The sequence below is a fragment of the Vidua macroura genome, chromosome 5, assembly GCF_024509145.1.
Source record: "Vidua macroura isolate BioBank_ID:100142 chromosome 5, ASM2450914v1, whole genome shotgun sequence".
Lineage (NCBI taxonomy): Eukaryota > Metazoa > Chordata > Aves > Passeriformes > Viduidae > Vidua > Vidua macroura.
In genome coordinates, this window is record NC_071575.1 from 23,894,164 (window position 1) to 23,917,423 (window position 23,260).

A 23,260-nucleotide genomic window follows, 5' to 3' on the forward strand; every position below is an offset into this window, starting at 1 on the left:
TCGATTTATTTATTAAACTGGCCAGAAAAGTACCATCACAGACCATTCTAGATACCATACAAAACATGTTTAAAAATCCTTCAGTTATGTATGGGTTTATAAAAATAACTTACAACACTATTTTAGAAATCTCAGTAGAAATACAAGAATTTGTTACCAGGTAGGAATTTAGGCATGAGGCTTCTGCCCACAGGGCTGGGGAATTCACCCCCTGTTCACACTGCACTACTGAACTCCCAAGAGCCATTTAATAAAAGTAATCCAAACCTTTCTGCTAAAAGAGGGAAATGGAAAAACAGATCAAAAAACACATTTATCTCCATTACAAAGAGCCACTTTTGCCATTTCTTGACAAGTAAACATGAAGCTTTACTAACACAGGAGGGATATTCAAGAATCTGGTCTTTTCACTGAAACCTCTGTTTTAAAAGTATTGTTTAAGTATTGTTTTCTTAATTAAATATAAAACATAGCACACATGGAACTAAGTAGAACTTTTAGACCCTATCTACACAACAGATTTTTCACTACTGGTTTTTGGAGTTTGGCTGGAGAGTTTGGTTGGTTGGTTGGTTGAGGGGGGTGTTGTTTGGTTGTGTAATTTTTTTGATTCTAAGGGCTCATTAATCACCAGGAAATCTCAATACTTTTGTGTTCAAAGTGGCCAGTTTAGACCTGAAACAGTGCAGCTTATGACAGCTCACCTGGAAAGAAAGAAATTTACTCAAATGTAATGAAGTTGCACAGAGTTCTTGGAAGGACAATTCATTCAACTTTGGAATTCTGTCAGCTCCAAATCAGACTCATTATAATCAATAAGCCTCAGGGAGAGCTAAGATCATCACATCTGCATTATATGCATGATTTCAGGGAATAAACACAACAACTTTCTGTATCAAAAGGTCTTAATAAATTATTTTCCTTTCTCACTGAGAAGAATGTTTTCACAAATAAAGCTCTCTAAATAAAAAGTCACAATGAAGTCAGTTTGGAAGGCAAGAAATCTGTTAATTTAGGTGGTACTAAACCTTTTTCCAAGGCTATTTTCTTCCTCATGATCAAACAAGTAGAACTTGCCCTCTGTAGGCATGTGAGCTGGTAAAGTGTATGTTCATGAGGAGACCTTGCATTTGCTGTGTCATGACCCAGAACACAGGAGCTATTTTATCTGATTCAACTACCTGAAAATGGTGGGGAGCTTTCTGTGTTGGGAAGTTCTTTGTTCTGGAAAGAACTAGAAGGGAATGTTCAGGAAAGAAACTAGAAAGTAATAAAGCCAAACCAAAACAGTTGTTGTCCAGCTGTGCTAGCAGTTCTTCCATCACTGCCCACCAGACAATGCAGGCTTCAGGCTATGACTTCATGGAGGCATTCATTAAATGCCCTGCTAATCACCAGCTTGACAGTCAAGATTCCCATTGCATTGCTAATTGCCAGCCAGGCACAAGTGACCAACTCCCACAGAGCTCTTCTCCTTAAGACTATGGAATGTCCAGGTTAAGCTCTACACATTTCTGCAGGTGTCAAAGGGTGACTTCTCCCAAAACCTTCATTCTGAATTGCAGGAGTCAGACACTGTGATGAAAGTCAGTCTCTGGCAATAGCAAGGATGGGGGAATTTAACCTCAGCATCCACTCACAGCGGTGTTTTCACCAGAACGCTTAGTCACGGACAGGGTGGTGAATACCTTAAGACAAAGAAGAAAGAAGACTCTTAGTATGGCTAAATTATTTTTTTTTTTCCTGGAAGATCAATTTGGGCATCATGCTCAAAACAGCAGCCATTTCTTAAAGTAAGAAAATAACAATAAAAATCATACATTTAAAATCCTTGCCATTAAACAGCACACATGCATACAAACAACTTTTGTTCTCTTCATTTAGCTTATGTTCTTCCTTTTACAGTGGAAAAGACAGAATTGAGGCAGTCACATGGCTTTATACCACCTCTCGTCTTAATGCTCCTAAGTTTTCACAGTGGGAACAAGATCCGCAATAATAAACTCCTGTACACCTAATGAATAAGTGTCTTTATGGCTCAAAGAAAACGTCTTTGTTTGGGAAAGTGGAGTTAACTCAAGGCCTGGGCATTTGGAGAGAATTTTGCCTTTGTGCTTTTCTAGACATTATAGAAATGTGGAAGTGATTGCTGATGAAGGTATTATGTCTGGGATCTGTGTCCTCTCGACAATAGCTACAGAAACACTGAGTAAAACTAGTTTGAAAAATTCCAGTCTTTACTGCTTTCAAGTCACATTAAAGAAAATAACATATATATGTTATTCCTAAATAATTATTGTAAAATTAACAGATTAAAATTTGGGAAGGAAAATTCTACAAAAATTTGCTTAATACCGGTACTTTTACTATGCAAATAATTGCATGATTTTGCATAAGTATAATACAGAAAGGAAAAAAGGAAATCAAAACCACTGCTGTCTAAATGCTTCAAAGTTGCAATAATTAGTTATCATCAAAGCCATCTCTCAGGAAGAATAAACTTAGCACAGAATAAAGTATATACACATTTCAGCTATGCAAATAACACTGAAGTATCTAAAGATAATGGGGATCAGAAAGACCTATATTTCTCTAAGTAGAAGCTTTGCTGCATTAAGGCTGGTAGCAGCTCTTCAGAGGACAACATCAATAAATGATAAACCTCTTCCACTTTCTATAAGCATGTAAAACATTATACACAAATCAGGAAGACAAATGCATGTCTAATATACATGGCATAAGAACAGTGACTTATCTAAAATATAGTGCATGTCTTGAGAGAGGGGTTTGTAGACTTTATTTCTGATCCACAGCCTGACAACATATGGGAGTCTTCATTTATTGTTATTTCACTTCAAAAGACCAAGATTAAAAATCACAAAATTTATCTGCTTTCCTCCTGGCCAGACTGCAAGCTCCAGGTGTGGGAGGGGACCACACTGCTCCCTAGTAAGCCAGCTGGAGTAATTTGATAATTGTTGGAAATATGTATTTTTGGATAGAATTTGTTACTTAAGACAAATCTTAGATCCAGTGGCTGGAAAGCCATCATTAGCTACCTGGAAGAATCACCCCAGCTTTCAGAAGACAATTTCTCTTCATCACAGATGATCAGTAGTACCTCCCTGAATTTCAGGCAGCACAGTGCAGGTGAGGCTGAGATGTAATTCTCTGTAGGGCTGAGGTCCTACCAGTTCTGTGCTTGCAGTTATTTGGACTTAACCTTGCAAGAAATTCCATTCTGAGCTCCTGTTTTCTGTAGAATAAAATTCTGCTCCAAGAAGAGAAGGGAACTCTGGCTCTAATTTGTAAGCAGTGAGAATGGGACCCTTGGTCTAAAGGTTTTCTCCAAGTGGAATAAAATCATGTTTCACAGGAGACTTAGCAATTAATTAGGACTAGTGCCAGTGAAGATGTCAGCACTTGACCCTGTAACACTGCCCCTTTCCTTTTCAAATCAGACTTCATTTTCTTTAACTTTTACAGGTATGTAACAAAAATAACAGCGATATTATCCATTGTTCTATGCATCCAATATGCTCATTCCTCACAAATCCCGGTTTTCAAGCATTTTTCTAATCAAAGAGTGCCATCTTGCACTTTGATTTTTGTTTACTGCTCAAGAGATTAAATTAAGTAAAAGCATAAAAAACCCTTTTGAAGACTGTCACTAAAAATGATCGCTGTTCCTTAGAGATTTTAAATGGTGTATTTCTCCTGAGCCAATTTCTTCCTCCCCCACTCAAACAAATATGATTATCTGAAATTACCTCCCTGAATTATGTCTAATCATCATTCTATTCAGTTTCAATTTTAGCAGCTCAGATGTCCAGAATAAATTATGACTCTCATCCTCTCTTCACACTGCATATGCTAATACCCCACTTGAGTTCACAGGTTTGAATGCCTCCCTCAGAGATCCCCCTCCACAGGGCCCCTGGGAAGATAAGGACCTGCTAGCCCCCTTCAAGGGCCTCCAAGAATGCCATTAGATGGTACTACAAAGAACAGAATCTGTATTGTGGATGCTTTGTAGAGGATTCAGATGGCTAGCAGTCCATTAATGGAGTCTTTATTACATTGCTTTTACTAAACCATGTAGAAAATAGGAAAGAAGAGAGGTGGATGTCACTTCTGCAGAGGAGCATTCTGATGCTCCCTTGTACTGCTTTACTTCTAACACAACCAGAGACTCTGTAGGAAGACTTACACAGGTCATAAACAAGCTTTCAGGGATCCTCAGCCAATATAAACTGGTCCTAATGCTACTAAAATTAATCTCTGATTTACATCTGGGAGGAGCTGTCCCACACCTCCTAGAGAAAATTGAGCTCTTCATTAAAGAGGAACAGCAAGATAAAAAGAAGAAGAAATATTTATGTCGCTTCATGAATTGAAGGCCTACAGGATAAAGAAAAGATCTTTAAGAGGAGAGTTTGACAGAAAAATTGTCATGTAGCTGATCCCCTTCCCCAGCACCAATTTGTAAGCCTATTTTAGGTACACTAATCTAGCTTTGACAACCACTTTAGCAGAAATAGTATTTGAAGCCTTCATAATATCTTGAGTGGGATAAAAACTCTATACTTCCCAGTAGAGAGAGAACTGGATTAAGGGAAGCCATAAACTTTTCACAAATTAACACAATTTAAAAAAAAAAAAAAAAAAGAAAAAAATCCTAAACTAAGCCTAAGTGTTAGAATTCTAAATATTAAAACCAGATAATTTCCTCTCCTTTCCTCCCCCCTACCTTCCTGCAAATTTGGACCTCTTTAACAGAGCTGTTACTCAGATTTCCAACACCTTACCCCAGAATGCCGTGAAAGCTGGGTTTTGAGATGACTTTGTATACAAACCTCTGCACAGACTGGATGAATTCCTACGGTGCTGTCCAGCTGTTCTTTTGTCAAGCCACATTTAATAGCAGCTGCAAATCCTTGAGTGATTTCTCCAGCATTTGGACCAAGGACATGGAAACCAATGACTCTCTCCTAAATGCCAAAGACAATCAAATGCAAGCACAGTCATGAATTCACTTCTCTTTAGACAACGTGTAAAGTTTTCTTATTCAGAGCATATAATTTAATCAGCTCACAAAACATATCACAAATTAATGTAACTACTAAAATGTGAACTATCATTAGCACCAACAGATGTGAGATGGTGTAATTTTGTTCTCTCTCTCCAAAGATTCAACTAGGAACTCATGAGTCAGCTTTCTTACAAAGCTTTGTACAGGAGTACATCAAGAGCATGCAAATTTAACACAGCCCATGGTCTGTGCTTAATTACACATTATTGTGCCCTGAAATATTATTCAGGTGAGTTATTCCACTCATGCCAACAGAACACTTGCCTAAGTAAAGGTGAATACCCTGCATTAAGAGTTTCAGTATGAGGGCCTATGGTAGGTGGCTACAGGGTCTGTATCTGTTGAAGAATTTTCAGTTTGATAATTGCTTACAGGAAAGGACCACAAGCTGAAGTTGTGGCCAACCAGACATGGCAAGAAGTCTGTTATAAATGAACTTCCAATGACTTGTGGCAGTGTTGGCTTTCAGTGGGAGATAATACACTTAGAGATGGGCAAAAAACCCATCCAGTTACAAGGAAGGTATTATTCACACTTCTCTCTATACTCCTGTTCAATTGCAGAACACATCACACTGCACATACATTCTCAGAAAACACCCAGCAGAACAAGTTGTACTGACTTGACCTGCTTTTCTAAATGAGAGCAACATGAAAATTTAGCACCTGTCACCTGCTGTGGGCTTTAGTGCCCTTCAGGGAATTAGTTTTTGGTGAGCATAGATGTAGCCCAGTTGAGTATCAAATGTTATCTGCTCTTCCTGCTAAATATCACATACATTGGGTGTAGTGAATACTACTGACAGATTATTATTCTTTCAGTTAAGTCTGAGGACTGAGATTTACCACAGGGTTTTTATTTAAATAAGAAAAGCTATAATTGGGTAATAAGTAAAATGGAATTATCCTTATTTTCCTTTAAAAATATTGACATATGTAAAAATAAAACCACAGCAATGAAACCAAGGCAATGAGAGCTTTAAATAGTTACTGAACTATTTTTTTTCCAGGGTAACTTTCAAGACTACCCCTAGATGTTTAAACACATTTCAAATTTTCAGGACAAGAAGTGAAAATAAATTAATGAAACACTTTAAATCACCATTAAACCTCTGGATTTTCTTAAGTGACTCTGGATTAGAGCACAGCCAGAGGTTCTAAAATACCTTCCACACTACTGCAAACTCCACCAGAAAGAGGAGATGGACAAGTTTGCAAATTTTACAAAATGTTGACTAGATGCTTAGAAAGACTGCAGGAAGATAAATCTGTATCTAGGAAAAATGAATATAGGTTAAGTAAGTTTTGGTTTTTTCTTATAGGACAGAGAACTATGCCACCATCTTAACAGGAATACATTTTAATAGAATATTACTCATCATAATAATTTATGTTAATAAAATCAACTACATTTTATTGAACAGGTGATGATCATTCTGAGATGGGCACACCAGTTTTTCTAACAAACTACTAGTTTTGCTTTTGCTTCAGCAGGTACTGTACATTTCCATGGCCAGGAAATTTGATCCTAGTCCAAGGATAATCCTGGCATTATCACCCTAAATGGGATTTGTGCAGGCAAGATACATTATCCTGTTAGAACAAGCTCAAGAGTTTTATGAACACATGTGAATTTGGAGAGGTTACAAGTTGTAATGGTTTCTGAGAGACCTCAATTTCAGAGAGAAGAGTCTCCCAGAAGAGAATGTGCAAGTATGGGGAGGAGAGAATAAACCAATGAAATTCCTAACCATTTTTACATGCATTGATTTGCTTACTTCTCAAAGTTAATGAACAGTCTTAAAGATCTCCACTGCTTATTTTACATATATGGAAGAAGTACCATGTATAAATAGCAATGGCAGAATTTTGTATTTTACTGGGAATTGATTTTGTATACACCGAAATATTCATCACTATAAATATTTATTACACTTCAAAAGGTAGGCAAATTTAAATTAATTTTAATTTGTTAAAAGCAACCTATTTATAGCTGTTGTATCATCAACAGTTTTATGATAAACATTTAGATATTGTTTCCCCAGGAAGGAAAGATGCACTTACGTTATCTTGAATATTGCAAATTATCTTTGCATAGCATTTGTTGTTATCTCTGGATGGCACAGTCCACTCCAGTGGCCAGAAATGACTATGGTACACCTGGAAATAAAACACAGGTTAAAAAAGAGTTGTAAAATTTCCAAGCAGAGAACATGATCTTCCAAAAGCTGCCAGATTATCCTAAATAATGAACTATGTACACAGCATTTAGAACATCTGAAATCATTATGATACTCTTTTCCCTTAATGAATGCCAAAGACAGAAGTCTCTATAAACCAAGTACTAGTGTCATCCAATAATTTAAAAAGAGAAGCCATAAGAATATTACACTTCCAGTATATACACTTCCAGCCATAAGAATAATACACTTCCACACAGTTCACCATGCTTTTATTAAATTACAAGATCACAAGTGACTCAATAATCTTACTGAAGCTTGCAAAAACAAAAGCCAATAAGGTGATACAATAAAGAGGTCAGAATACACCAAATGAGGACTTAGCCAGAACACAAATTCTTCTGGGTGCACATTTTAAAATATAAAGTGCTTTGAAAATCAAAAGCACATTTTCCAGAATAAAGAGCCCAGTGTTTCACATATAACATCAAGAATTTCACTCAATAACAAAAATTTGACTGGGTATATACAAACTTTGTGGGCAGAAAAGCATTTAAGCCTTTGCCCTTCGGTCAGGTTAACAGTATTTTTCACACTGCCATTTTGAGTTGTATTTGCTTATTTTCCTCCAGAGTCCAAATCAGAAAATGTCAACTCAGCTTCATGCAGTACCACTTACCTGCTTATTTCTGTAAATAATGCTCTTCAGGTGATATTTGTAGGACATAAAAGTTCAGTTTATTGTGAGATTTCCTCCCCTTATGCTTTCTGTAGTGTGGTCAGTACAGCATTTTGGAAGAACAGCCTCAGGCACTAAGTGCTTATATTTGTCTAATTTCACTCATGACCAGCAATCCCAAGGAATGAAAAGGGATTACTCACATGAGTAAAATTAAGCACATACCTCTTTGTACGCTCAAAGTAAACAGGAAAAATGAGCATAACATTTCGCTTTATAAAGTAAAAATCACTATGGTAAGGAATTTGCCATGCTGTAGGTACAAAAGCTCCACTTTGTCATTAAAACCAGTATATTGCTTCCAGCATATATCCAGTTTAAAATTATCCTGAAGTATTTTCAGACACAAAGAAACCCTTTTTCTATTTTTTTTTTAACCAAACATTCCACCTTTAAGCCCCTCTTTGCCAAAAATAGAAAATATCTGCAATTAGAGCTATTGGAATTGAGAATTATTTTTATAACATGTCTAGGAACAGCCAAGGAAGACAAAAAATGTACCTAGTCACCTCCCGTCCTTACATCAGAGCACAAAATGCTGTTTTAATTTACTCTTAACATTATTTTAAATCACAAATTGGAAAACTAAAACCCAGATGAAATTAAGGCATTTACCTCAATGTTTTCCTCCCCAAATTTCTCCACTGCGGTCTCTTCAGAGTACCCACAGGCTCCATACTCCAAAGGAGTAAATACAGTAGTTGGAACATTCACATAGTCACACTGGATGGCATTCAAAAGAAAACAAAAAGCCACACAACATCAGTAATAAAACCAGCACACAGCAGTCTGAAACACAGCAAGAAAAGCTTGATTATTCACAATTCTGAAAGCTCTTTTATTTTTTTTAATTGTCTTAAATTAAGGTACAGTTTTGTGTTTGCCCATTCCAGAGGTGTTAATTCGAGCAAGAACAAAAAGACAGTTTAAAGCCACACTAATATTAATTAGTATGCACTGATTAAGTGGAAAAGGAAATTCAGTGCACCATTTTAAAAATGTACCAGATCATAAGCCAAACTGGAGATAAAATTTGCCTGTTCAACCACTTCTACAAAGCATACTATTTTTAGTTGGAGATGCTGCAAGGGCACCACTACCATACAAAACTCCTTTTTAATCAGCTGTGTCCTAGGTGATGCCAAAATAACCAATGACATGAAGTACAGCCATTTGGGGGCACAGTGAAAGCTTGTCACTTCTCCCAGTTTTGTGTCATCTCCAAACTTTCTGAGGGTGCACTTGTTCTCAGCATCCAGATCCAGTAGTTTAGATGTTGAACAGCACTGGACCCAAGTCCAAGCCTATGGCACACCACCAGTGACTGGCCTTCAGCTGGTCTCTGGAATGCTGGTCACAGCCCTTTAAGCTTGTCTGTTCAGCCAGTTTTCAACCCACCTCACTAGCCACTTACCCAGCCTGCAATTTATCCCTTTGTCCATGACAATGTTATGGAGACAGTGTCAAAAGCCTTCACTAGACTCAAAATAAACAAACATCCCCTGCTCTTCCCATATACACCAAATGAGTCATTCTGCCATAGCAGACTAGCAGGCTGGTCAGCTCTATTTCACGTCTAGAAATTTTATTTTCTACATATTTCAACTCTAATCAATTTCCTTTGTGACTGGGGATCAACTAAGATGCTGACTACTGTTCTTGCCCCACCTATCCATAACACCTCATTACATTTCAATCACCTTCTGCAGATTTGTTAAAGGCAGTATAAGCCACACTCCCATTTTTTAAAAGTAGTTACTCATTTCTTGTATTCACTGAATAAGAATGCTTCCTTTGGCAGCATAACAATTTTTGTACCTTGACAGACTTATCTGGCATAAAATGTAAATTAAGACATATCCATAGCATTGCAGCAATAAAAAAATTTGGCTTCTGCTACAATTTCTTAAACCTTGCCTGGCTAATTCAATGACATTATGCACCCTGTTTCAGGATTCTGTTACTGCAGTACCTGCCAACATAAAACAAACAACTCAATCAAGCTCTAAATCTGGCTGATAGTTGAACTTGCTATGAATACAGCAGGCTCTGAAAGGGAGAAACCTTTATGGTCATGCCATATGGTTATAAAGGTGAGACAAGCACCCATATCAGTGTAACAATTCTTTAAAGGCACTCTCCTTTCCTTCTGGTTTAAACATAAGGTGAAAATGAATACACACATTGCTCCCATTTGAACAACCATAACCTGGCTGAAACCCAGCACTAATATGAAATATGAACACTGAATCCACTAATTCAACTACTCAGGTATTAACATGTGCTGAGTTACTGGTACATCTGATCTTCCTTTGTGTCCACATTCAACTACAATTAGAACTTCATGTTATACTGAAAACATACAGATGAGAAGTGAAAAAAAAATGAAAACAACACTGAAAATTAAGAACATCACAAACTCCTATTCCACTCTATTTAGGGACCATAGGTAGGTGTAGTAAACTGCCTTTGAATTGGTGTTAAAGGCACTTTACAGGATGGGAAAGATTGCTGACTTTTAGCAAAGGCAGTAGAATTAAAAACAATTAAAAACAAGTTAAATGATCTCTGTTAATTTCATTATCATTATACTCTGAGAGAAAACTAAACCCTCTTAATAGGAAAAAAAAAAAAAAGAGACTACTGCTTAATCCACAAGGTATTAATTTCATCCTACACAATTAGCCAAACACATCTGCAGTAATATCTTTGCCAGGGGAAAATTAAAATCATCATCAAAGCTAATCCTTAAAATTCTACTGGGTTTTCCACAAGCAAGCAGACTTGCACTGCGCAATTAGAAGCAGAGCGGTGACAGTGTTTTGTGGCAACTGGTTCCTTACCTTAGTGGTTGCCCCAGCATAAAGCCTCTGGACTAACAACCTTCCTGCCTGGATTGCCACTGGTGTGAGCTCCAGCTTGTCCTGCAGGATATCTCCAATAGCATAGATATACGGAATGTTTGTCTGCTCCTCATCATTGACAGGAATTTTTCCTGTTCTGCAATTGGAATTAACAAGAAAAAAGATCTAAATGTTCTGCTGTGAAGGGTGGAGGTGTAAATAACCTTGTAGGCCCCTTAACTTTGAGAGAAAGACTTGTATGTGAAGCATGAGAATTCATATTCATAATCTTACAGTCTCGAGCAGAAATATAAAATAGGGCAAATTTGACCAAAACTACAGGATTTCACACACTGGATAAGGAGGTAGCTTGAGAAGCTGCAGTTCATCTCCTGAATTACTGAGGTGAAGCATAAACCTCTTCCGGAAACACCCTCTACCACCAGTTGAGCTGTGTACTGGCAACTTTCAGGAATGACAGGAAGAGACATTCTCTCACTCCACTTGTAGGACAAAACAATTTTTCCACTACTGAAATTTCAGTCCAGTGGCTGAAGCTGTTTACAGAAACTTATCCTTCAGGGTCCTACACAGAGACAAGTCAAGCTGTTACACACCCTACCTAAGGGACAGCCAGCAAGCTTTTTAGCTGTAAGTGCACTGAGCTAATGAAAGTTTTTAATTATTAATATTTCCTACTTCATCAATAAATGAGATAGTGCAGTAATCACCACAGGAAACACATGTAACAGGGAAACCTAATCAGACAGACACAAAAACAGATAGTTACTTGAGAGACTAGTGGCAATTCCTATATTAAAAATCCAACTTCCTCAATTTTACACGTGTTAAAAATTATACATTTTATGCTAATAGCTTTATAGTTCATTCTGTTAAACTAGTAATAGGTGTCCTGACATCAGAAAGATGTGTACTGTTCTACAAGCCATGATCTGCCAATTTTGAGCGGACCAAAATTTCCATTTATTTAAAATATCACAATTGTTCCCCTTGACAACATCAGTTACTGAGTTCATATATAAAAACTCTGCATTGGTCAAGGTCATGGTCCCTTGTCTTCTCTTCAAAGGGAAGATCTCTGAGGACCCACATGACTGCAAGAAGTTTTAGTATCAATAATGAAAATATTACTGATAGCTCCACTCCCTGGTGCAACAATCTCACTACATTAAACATCAAATACTTTTCTACAGAAGACATAGATTATACTTCAAGGCAAGAAATAAAACCCTCCAAACCTAAAATACATCAAGAATTTCACCTGGGAGTTAAAGGAATGCTACTTGAACATTATCTTTCAAAATAATATATAGTAGCTTTTACATTAAAATATAAACAAAAGTGACTGCTCTAAAAGCCTGTATGAACAGATTTTTGCCCCAAGAGGTGATAAAAGCAAGGAGATGAGAAGAAGAGAGTACAAGGAACAAGTGACAGATCCCAGAAAACCCTGTGACTGGAAAAAGCTAAGATAGACCTGTAAATCGAGAAAGAATGAAACAGACACTTTTTTCTCACAGGAATTAGAAATTGACATTTCAGCAACAAAAAAGCAAATGAGTAGTACTGTGAGAGAAAATGCAGTTATCTGCTACATGGTCTCCCATCCAAGTGTACACAAAGAGGGGACAACTTTTTCCTCAAAGCTTTTGGGTGTCTCTGTTACCATTGTAACAGCACATGACACAAGCTCAGCAGTGAGTGGTACACAGACGTATGTCCTTACTTTTCATTGATATTCACTCTGACTTTGTCCAAACCAATTCTTCTTGTGCATGGATCTCGTCCAATTGCCAGCAACACCTGCAAAACAGCAATGATTTTTAAAATTACAGAAAGACAAAAAACCACAAAAGTGCATTTTCCTTTAGCTATTATCTCCAATATATACTAGAGATTAGTATCTAAGGCTTAGTCACAGTAAGGTGAATACATTTGTTACCCATTGTACATTCATAGAGTTTAAGACAAACCATGTTACCACCATGACCTAACAATACCAGGTTTTAATGCTAAGATTGAAAACAGGCAAATAGCTTTCCCTAGAAGAATACCCCAAGAATATTCTAAACCAATCAGTTAGGGACAGATTCTTTATTTCCTTCCAGTTTTACACCAAGGTATTATCCTGTATGCTTACCAGGGCAAGTGACCTCAAAATGCTCCATTAAGAAAAGGCTCTTTAGGAAAGAAACTCAGATGCTTAAGCAAATAAAAATAAAACAAAATAGTACTTTTTAAATCTGAAAATAGAATTTACTTATATAGGCTCTCAGCCAATCACTGTCAAAGAATATTATTTTTTTAATATTATTTGTTTGAACATTTGTCCAGGCCAAATTCCCATCCTATCAACTCTGCTATCTTAACAAATTGCGCTCCAACTTTTGCTATCACAGAGGAAAACTGCTACATGCTTAGTGGTCTTGGACAACTGCCCAGATAACTATATAACGCTTCTCATATGACAACTAAGAACTGTCCTGAAGGAATCCCAAGATCTCCTCCAAGTCTTACAGATGATCAAACACACCATCCTCAGAGCTGAAGGTCTTAAAATGCAGCACACACAGCTCAGAGCTTCTATGAGGAGTGACAGCATTTCAGTGATGATGTAGCAATAAGAAACTAAAAGTTTCCTTAATGAAAGGATGGTATTGATTTCCTTGCTGATAAGCTTTCACTATTATGGAGTAGAAAAACCCCAGTATTACAACCCTGTGCTCTAGCTCTGCTGCCATTGTTAAACTGTCTCACACTATTGGCTCCCACATGCACTGAGGTGTGTCCTTGTTAGGGGATGACTGATGCACTGTATAAGTAAACAAGGTCAGTGACACACAGTATTTGCAGTCTGAAATCCCAGGCTGGCAAATGCCTGTCATTATGCATTCTATGTGGTTCCAAATACTCTAGTCACAATTTTTTTTTTCCTCCTCTCAGTATCAAGGCCTAGGAAAATGAGTGGAGTGAGATGTGATGGAAACAGCCAATCAAACATACAATACCACACCTGCACACTGCCATTTTACTGTTTTAAGTGTGTAATGAAGTTTCCTGACTGACTTGCCACAGGGCATTAGCTGTGTTTGTGAAGATGTGTCATCTTGAGATGACATGTCACCTGTTTGTTTGACTCCTGCATGGACTATTGTTTTGTCCTAACTACAAAAAATGCCCTAATTACTATGAAAGCTATTCTAAATCATTACTTATCATTTATTGCAAATATCCCGCTCGGAAAAAATCCTACAACTGATTCCACAGGACCAAGCTCATCTACGCCCCTAAGCTAAGAAACAGGTTCCAAAAGCAATGCAAAATGATTTGGCAAGGCAAAATAACCATTGACTTTGGGAGTTTTATTTCCAGATTAATTACCTGCTGATTGTGTGCAATTAACATATCCTAATGACTAAAATAACTTTAAAAAATCTAAAGTGTGGATAAAAACACCACACAAAATATCAGCATTTAATGGAAGATTATTTCACATCCTTCATGCATATAGACAGGACTCACAGTATTGTATTCTCCTTCAATTATTTGGTCCCCCGTTGTGGACTTGGCTGTAACTTTCAGTACTCCAGGAGTTCCTTCCTCAACCCGCTCAACCTACAACATTTTGGGGGTTGGATGGGGTAAAAAAAAAAAGTTGCAAATAAAAATATACAAATGTATATTTTCCCACCAAATATCATTGAGAGAGTTTTAACCATGATATAAAACTAGGCACTTACTCTAAAGATTCTTTACATTTCTACTTGCATATTTTAATGTGATTTTTTATGTTCCTGCGTTTATTCTTATGACCAACACAACAAAATCTCATTTCTGTTTATAAAAGTGGACTGATGGTTAAATTCTTGTCCAAGCCCATCATATGACCTCTTGTATTCACTGGGGACAGAGGAAGTGAGTAGGAAGAAAACTCTTACAAAGCCTGGAAACACCATCAGGCATTTTCTCTAAGTGCTGCCATCATTCTCTCCACCCATGGGAAGCCACTGTCATAGAAAACCCTCAGCAGTACATACAAGAGACATGTAACTGTGCAACACTTAACATAATTCTGGGAAATTTTAGTGGTCATCCTACAGATGCAAAAGTGCTTTTCAACAGCACCCTTGTTCCTACTTCATGTTCAATATTTAGAGACAGAAAGAGCAAAGTTTCTGATGAAGATTTTATTTGTCCTTTTTTTTTTTTAGTTTAGAAAAGCCAACTGTGTTATCCTACCAACCTCAAAGGATCACTGTTCTAAACTGCTTCTGTACAAAGGCAGCATTATTTATAACTCATCTTCTGCCTTCAAAAGTCCCAACAAAAGGTTTTAATAAGCACAACATATATAACTTCAAACACAATGTCTGAAAGAGATGAGAAAACCTGCTAAAAACCTACCAAGCAACTTAAGCTGAAGGATATTCTCAATCAGAAACAGGGCCAAATATTTTATTTCCATTGACATCAAAGACATATAGTGAAGGGACAGGGTAAAATACACAGAAGTGCATTTTGTGACTGTGGCGAAGGACTGCTGGACTGCTCATCACTGCTCATCAGGATGCATCTGGAGGAGTCTGCTTGCCATTTAGTTGACATGATCTGCTTCTAAACACAGTTTCCTTCTTTCTCATTTCCCTTTAGAACTTACAAAAGGCCATGTCTGCAACAAAACCTAGATAATCATCCCTGCTTTTCATACAGCATGGGATTTATGCAACAAAAGCCTGCATAAAAACTGAGTTCCTGGAAACATCCATTTTGACTTCTTGCAGCAGCTCTGATTCTGTGAGAGAGGTTCAGACCCGTAGTAGGAACTGGCAAGAGCATTTTTAAAGCTGCTCTTGATACTGCTAAGAGTGGAAAAGAACAGTCTTCACTGAATTTAATATTTTAATCCCCAAAGTGTTAAACTCCGCAGCACACTGGTTTAACACCAAATTGAAATTGCTCAACACATGATTTGCTATTTCAAAATAATTAAGGACTACTGTGAAAAAAACATAAAGAAAAATCCTGTTAGCACCCTCTGAAGTCTTTGATAGGGCAATTTTGCATTAGAAAAGCTCCAGAATTTCTAATCTAGTTTAAATTCAACCTGAATTTACCTATACATGTATGTAAGTAGCTGCATGAGTACTCTTACTGAATTCAACAAAAATTGAGTAAGTATTTAAGGACTCTGCCAAGTAAATCACACTTCAAGTATCATATTTCAAGTAAATGATACTCTGCCAAGTAAATGATATAGATGATACTTCTAAAGCCCATTAACTTTTCTGGATAGTCCACTAATCCTCAGCATATAAACAGTATTTGCTGGCTGAAAATTTTAAAATTGGCAATGAAAAATGGAATTGTTTGTGATGCACTGATCTTAGAGGAAATAATCTATCTGCTTAATTATGGGCCTGCAAGAAGAACCAGGACAAACATTCTATGTCACAGCAGATACTATAATGAAAGTTCAGCTTTTGTATTCATTAAAATAATTTACATCTTAAAACATTATGGTAGGTACCTCCCAATCAACTGTAGTCACTTTGAGCCTACCTTGATTGGCACAAACTCCCTAATGAAGTTGACTCCATGTTCTTTCATATATTCACCAATTCTGTTTGCCATGTCCTGGTCAAATCCTCTTAAGAGAATGGATCTCACCATTACAGTGACATCTAATCCAAGACCTGCAAGAAATCCTGCACACTCCAAGGCAACATAGGAAGCTCCAACCACCAGGGTTCTCCCTGGACAGTAAGGCAGAGAGAAGAGGTCATCACTGGAAGGAAAAAAAACAAAAAGGGGGAAAAAAAGAAAAGGGAAATTAGAGGCAGTGAGAAAAATGTACTGTGCTTTATATTTATCTTTTTTTTTTTCCCCTGTAAGAATAGAACTTTATTCCTTTTCTTGCTCACAAAAAAAAAAAAATCCCTGCTTAATTTTTTGGAAGTTTATCTGGAATACAAAATCAGTGTGTGACAGATAAAAAAGCTATATTTAGGAGTACACGTAAAAGAAAAATGAGCACAAAAATTCTGAATCACCCCAAAAATGTGGAGAGGTTTTTTTAACAGAAATTTAGGACAAATTGTTGAAAAAGGTAGGTGTTTATTTCCCCTCTGAATCTTGCTTTAAATATTTTGCTGCAAATTTTAGCTCCTGAAGTGGAAGGGATGCAGCTTTGAGATAAAATACCATTACCACTTTGAAGACATTATTTTGCTAAAGCATTATACACAGTGCCAGATATACACAGACAATAAACCACAGTAACATGCAAAGACAGAAGTATGAAATTATAGAAGACATGCTCCTTTGCCTGCTTTTCATTTCTTTCAACTGCTTCATCAAGCTACATCAGTTCTACCACACTTTGGACCTAGGTTATGAAACCCAGGCTTCTCCACAGAATCAGGACTCATGGAGACACCACACTTACTCAGCAGACACTTAGAGTCTGGCAATACAATTTTGTGAATATTTAACTCTAAAATAAGTGTCCCCTTTTTCAGGGTGATGGCATAAAATGTGATTGTGCAATTAAAGGCTGTAACATAGCTCTGATACAGCAAGGAACTCAGTGAAGATTACACAGACAGCCTCAATCTGATAGTCTAACTCTGGGATTCCTGACTCCTCATCTTGAAGCTACTTTAAAGCACCACTTTACAGGCTGTATTATCTGTCATCTTTAATTTCATTACTACTTATTAAAAGGGAAACACATCACATGGTGTTTTGGTTTCAGAGGAATCGTGCCAATTATTTATTTCATTGCTATAGGTTTGCCAGCCTGTAACTCCAACCTCTTTCTACAGCAATTAACTTAAAAGTTACTCTGATATGAAAACACATTTTATCTTCATATAAAATTTCTGCTTGGCATTAGCAATTAACCAGCCACTCAAAACCAGTTTTTTCAAAAGTTGAATTACCTTCACTGAGTAGCTGGGAAACCAATTGTGCTAGGTTCAAGACTGCCCCGATGCATAAAGACAGATTTCCACCAACTTCATGACAACAGCAGCTGTGCTATTCCCACTTTGCTTAATATCTAAATACAGAGTTTTCTTTCAAGTAGACTGTGCTTCTCAGTATGGGGAAGCATTTACACACAAGGAATGACTGTATTCCTCCCTGTTTTTACCTGCTAATGCAATATTCCTTGTCTCCAGGTATACCCAGGTAGCGTGGTCGTTCACCAGTGGCAATGATAAATCTCTCAGCTGTGTACAGCTTCTCAACTCCCTTTTTGTTCGTTGCCTGCATACAAAGTATTAGTGCAAAGTGAGTGTTTTGCAGTCCCACCACAGGAAAAATTATTCTATTTGAAAAGCACCTCTATTCAGACAGCTCTGCAGGAAGACACAGCAAAAAATGGCTATGGAGTACCTTAACTGTGTGTGGCCCAACAAATTCTCCATATGCATTCTCATACGTGACCTTCTTGTCTCTCAGTGCAACCCGATAGCCCCAGTTCAGTGAACCAATGTAATTCTGAACAGATTCTGTCATGGTCATCCAGTTGTGTTTGACTGTCAGAAACAAAAGAGGAAGGTTCATCTTTTATTATGAGTTTTTCTTTTTCCACAGCAAACTTGCTATTCTCAAAGAGATTATTTTCATGATCCAGTCTCAATGGGTTTGTCTTACTCCTGTTTTATTTCAGGGTAAATCTACTGAAATTCAAAGAATTACATCAGCACAGATAACATGAGAGATCACAGTGCAAATAGGTATGACTTAAAACATTGAAAATTAAGATTTACTGAATTATTGACAGTTTTGTATTGATAGATATATATTGACAGCTGTGAGCAGGTGACATTGCTCAACAAATGAAGACAATGCATGTCTGAGAGGTGCCTCTACATGCTTCCAAATACAGGATTGCAGCCTAAAAAATTCATAATCCTATAACCACGCACATCAGAGATAATAAAAAGTAAAATCCATCTTCTTATATAGTAGTGACAGACACTTAGGGAAAGGAAATCCTTGCTTGTAACTATAAGAAGTTTCTGTCAGGCAACATCCTGGTGTATTCCCTTAGATGTTGTGGTACATTCAGAAATGGAGCAGTACCTTATTGCTTTTGTTCACACAACAGTCTCATCCATTACAAACATGATCAGGAGCTATTAACAAACAGATAAAACATGGAGGTGATAAGCCCCACGGCTTTAGACGTGAAAATCGCTTCAATTTATGTGTAATCCCTCTGAAGTTGCCTAACATTGTCAAAGCCAGCACATGCTGCAGTGCAACAAGCACCTGATTATGAGAACCACCTCAGGATTTTCAGTGCAAATGACAAAACTGGAAAAAGTGTGCTTCTTTACCTTCTTCTGTAAACTGCCACCCAAATTTGCGTGAATCTTGTAAGGCTTGTCCCAGTAAAGCTGCCTGGTGCATCAATTTTTTAGGTATACAGCCCACATTTACACATGTTCCTCCAAGACCTGAGAGAAAGGAACAGAATGTGGTTTTCACATCAGTGTAGCAGATTTCAAACATAAGAATCAGAGTCTCTGAGTAAAGTTCCAATATAACAGGATTGCAATGAAAAGAAATTTACCCCATGAGCTTCCCTGAGGCGTAGGCATGACAAAGTCCAGCACCATCACTTTCTTTTCATATTTGGCAGCCTCCTGCAAAACAAATTAAATAAGAAACATATCTAAATATTAGAGGTTAAATTTGGAGCAGACGATAACATCATGCATTGCTGAAAAGCTTTGTGACTTTTAATTAAGTTACAATGAATGATTTGCAAGGGAACAGACAGTCATTAATCTTCTGAATTCATCTGTGCATTCAGTAGGAAAAAGAAGATGAAAGGCAAAAAAAGGCATTCATCCTACTACAAAACAGCATGGCACCAGCTGATACAGAGGAGACTCTGTGAACCCAACCTCCTCTTCACTCTTCTGTCCTGTCACTTTGTTCAGACTATTTCCCAACATACCCATTTATTTTTAACCTACTTAACAAATTCCTAATTAATCCAGTTTTCCCTTCAAAGATGGTTTCTCCAGCATTTGTTCGAAAACACATCAGAAAATGACACAAGCAGTCACCTGGCCAAGCATGACAACCTTAATGATTCTATGATCCTATATTTCCCCTAAGAAGTTTCATTAACAAATCTACAATTAATGCCTGTAAATGATACTGAGAATTATATACTAATTTCATTGCTCCCTTTGTGTTTTTTTAAGAAAAAGGCAAAACTGACAGCAATAACTGCTGCCATAGAAAAGCACTTAGGCAAGCACTAGGTAGCTGAGAAACAACGACAGATTCCTCCCATGAGATGATGCAAAATAATTTTGCTACTTGGAGTAGCCACAACTATGCTGGCATCATATGATGAATTCTTAGACATGTGAGCAGTAACAACTATATGAACAGGATATTACGCTAAGGCCTTGGGTTTGGTTTGGGAGGAGCTGGACAGCCTTCAGTGTTCTGTTACCAGTAATACTTGTTAATCCAAATGCTTGACAATCAGAATTTCAATTTTAAATGTATCTTACTTCATGCAAAATGCAAATCACACTTCAAATAACGCAGGCTATAAACACCTTCAGAAAATACTGCTGTACTGGATTTCCACTTCAATAAAGATCTAATCTGGCCAAGAAGCAAATTCCTATCCATTAGCAGCACCTCTGAGAAAGTTCCTCTTAAAGGCACTTAGGGACTGAGACGCGTCATTAAAGCTCCTTTATGATGACAACTCTTAAGTACTGCTCCAAAGAGCCTTACCAGGGTTAGCTAAGCAGAATGCATGGATTGCCAACCTTCTCTCAGCTACATGCTCGCATAACCCAGCACAGCATTGCCTTGCCACCTTAGCAGAGATCACACAGAGATATAATCACTTCTGAGTGGGCTGAGTGATCTGCCCACAGCCACAAACATGCCCTGCAGGCTCCCAAACCTTTCAGGGCTCAGTGCAGTGCTGCAGGAACGCAGCAAAGCTGCGCAGGGAGCTGTTCTGTGTGAGCTGAGAGCAGGGGCCTGGCACCATTCTGAGTCCGCAGCTGGGTTGTACCAAGTCAGCCTGGCAGTGTTTGCACTCCCTGTGGAGAACTGCCTCCAAAGGAACAAGCTTTGAGCACAAGGTAGAGAGGAAGATGTGCACACAAAGGTGCATGTGTCAGAGTGAAAAGCACACATTTAACCAATCTAGGTAAACTGCTGCAAACCTGAGTGCAGGTAACTGGAACCTTGTATGAGAGCTGTGCAGCTGGGGTTTTTTCTGTTCTTTTTTTGTTTGTTTGTTTGTTTGTTTTTAAAGCACTGTCAACTGACATTCATTTTAAAAAATTGAACAATCTAAATAAACGTCAGAAGTTTATGTGTGTAAAACAATTCCACTTCAACTACATGAAACTGATTTGAAATACACACATTACTACTGATAGGGATGTTGAATTTATTGATCTACCATCTTCTGTTCTAGTTAACAATCAGTTGAGAACACTGAGAATCAATATACTTCACACACTGAGTTGAAGGAATTAGGCAGTTTATCTTCCTACTGCACACCTTTTTGGTTCTACAACTGAAAAATGATGCAATAAACATCACTGGATCAGTTAGTCTCCTTATGGAAATTTCAACAGCTGGCTTCTTATTACTGCAAACTCTTTTTGCATTACTGCAAACTCTGTTTTACTCTTGTTACTCTCGCCTGCCCCTGAACATCTCCATCCTCTGAAAACCAGGGTTTACTTCTCTTTGTGGTCCTCAGAACTTTCATAGATCTTTCCTTCAATCCTCAATCCTACACCATGACAACAGTGCCCCTATCGGTAGGAAAGCAGTAAACTACCAAAATAGACTATGGATCTACATCTATGGATCTACAATCCATCACTCAGCCCTGCACATTTCCATTTTAACAGAAGTACTTCTAAGGGACCAGGGTTCACTGTGAATCCAGTGCTATTCTAAAATATTTTCTCCTTATTTTCTTTCACTCTGCAATGACCTCCTCCACTTCTTGAGAACAAAAGAAATGCTCCCAACTAAGCATTAATTATTAGGATTAATCCAGCTCCAGGTCTTGAACAACAAAGTAGTTTCATTTACAGGAATGATCAATTCACTTCTAAATAGCCAATCCTACCACAGACAGAAGAGACACAATGTGCCTAACTACTGATGTAAAGGAGAGCTACTAACTTATATTAAGTTTCTTCAAGTTTAAAATATTTGGGATTATGACAGCTCTAAGAGCTGGTATATTTTGTACCAATGTGAATTCTTTTATTTAATTCTAGATATGCTTCTAATAGCAATATCCTAACAAAATCCCATAATTCATCTGGCTACAGACAGGAAACACCAGACCCTAGAAACGAAGGGTGAGACCATAGCTTAAATATAGGCAAAATCTCCATTTATGCAACTATGTAAGCTCAAAAATCAGACTCTCATTGCCAAGAATTAAAACAAGATACACAACTATGTCTAAAAAGATAGTACTTCTATACAGAAGTAGATACCTCCTGACGTTAATTTTGAATAGAACCTTTTCATTGTTGAGTTGAGTTTAAATTCAACTACTAGTAAACACTATTAAGATATCTACCTGCTGTTTTCCAGCAGCATCATCTTCCATAAATGGGGACCAAGTTTAATTCTAGCAAGGACTATTAGGGAATATTAAGGAGTATACCATGTTTTCCTTCTTCAGAACATAAAGAAAAGAATATTGTATAAGTGGCACTAACCTCAAAAGAAATTTCACTTTATCGGGCAGAAGTGTTGTGCCCCTACAATGTTAAAGATACCAAATCCAAGACACTGGGAATGTCACCCACCTATTTACAAGGAAAGTATAAGTGCATATTTTCCCCCTCATACCTTGGCAGCTGCCAGACCTCCTGAGCCTCCACCAATGACAATGAGATCATAGTCATAGGAACCCGGCACCGGCGTAAGTCCGTTCGCTTCCATTGTTTTCTGAGGATTGTCTGCTTCCTTATGTGCCTGAACAGAGAAAACAAAAAGTATTAGGGAATATTGAAACATTATCCATAGTGTTCATAAATTAGTATTTTCAGTAGCAAATATTGTGATAAGGGAACATCTGAATTTTCTGATCTCTGTTTTAATTAGCTTTTAATTTCATCTTCCTAATCCATCTGTGAATAGCTCTATACCTGTCAGATACTGAACTATAAATTTTCTTGGTTCGCTAGAGCACTGGGCTTCCTTGCAGAGCATAGTTTCCCACAACAATGAAACCCTAGAGCCTCCTCATACTGTACTCCAGGATGAGATAGGTAACTGCTGACACAAGCATTCCATTAATTTATTTTATTCTTTTCATCTGCCCTGGGCTTTCCTAATTAGTGTTTTTC

The 23,260-nt window shown here is 37.5% G+C and overlaps 1 protein-coding gene across 1 annotated transcript in view; it reads right to left on the reverse strand.

The window, feature by feature from the left end:
• The window catches only part of TXNRD1 (thioredoxin reductase 1), a 35,833-nt gene continuing 12,573 nt past the window's right edge, over positions 1-23,260 (reverse strand). The window contains exons 3-15 of the mRNA XM_053978676.1: positions 22,761-22,886; positions 19,459-19,531; positions 19,223-19,342; positions 18,273-18,415; positions 18,028-18,143; positions 16,434-16,659; positions 14,397-14,489; positions 12,601-12,677; positions 10,854-11,010; positions 8,626-8,733; positions 7,156-7,251; positions 4,857-4,991; positions 1-1,688 (exon numbers count right to left, since the gene is read on the reverse strand). Of these exons, the coding sequence (XP_053834651.1) occupies positions 1,626-1,688; positions 4,857-4,991; positions 7,156-7,251; positions 8,626-8,733; positions 10,854-11,010; positions 12,601-12,677; positions 14,397-14,489; positions 16,434-16,659; positions 18,028-18,143; positions 18,273-18,415; positions 19,223-19,342; positions 19,459-19,531; positions 22,761-22,886 (1,533 nt within the window). The 3' untranslated portion in view covers positions 1-1,625. The remainder of the gene's footprint in view (positions 1,689-4,856; positions 4,992-7,155; positions 7,252-8,625; positions 8,734-10,853; positions 11,011-12,600; positions 12,678-14,396; positions 14,490-16,433; positions 16,660-18,027; positions 18,144-18,272; positions 18,416-19,222; positions 19,343-19,458; positions 19,532-22,760; positions 22,887-23,260) is intronic.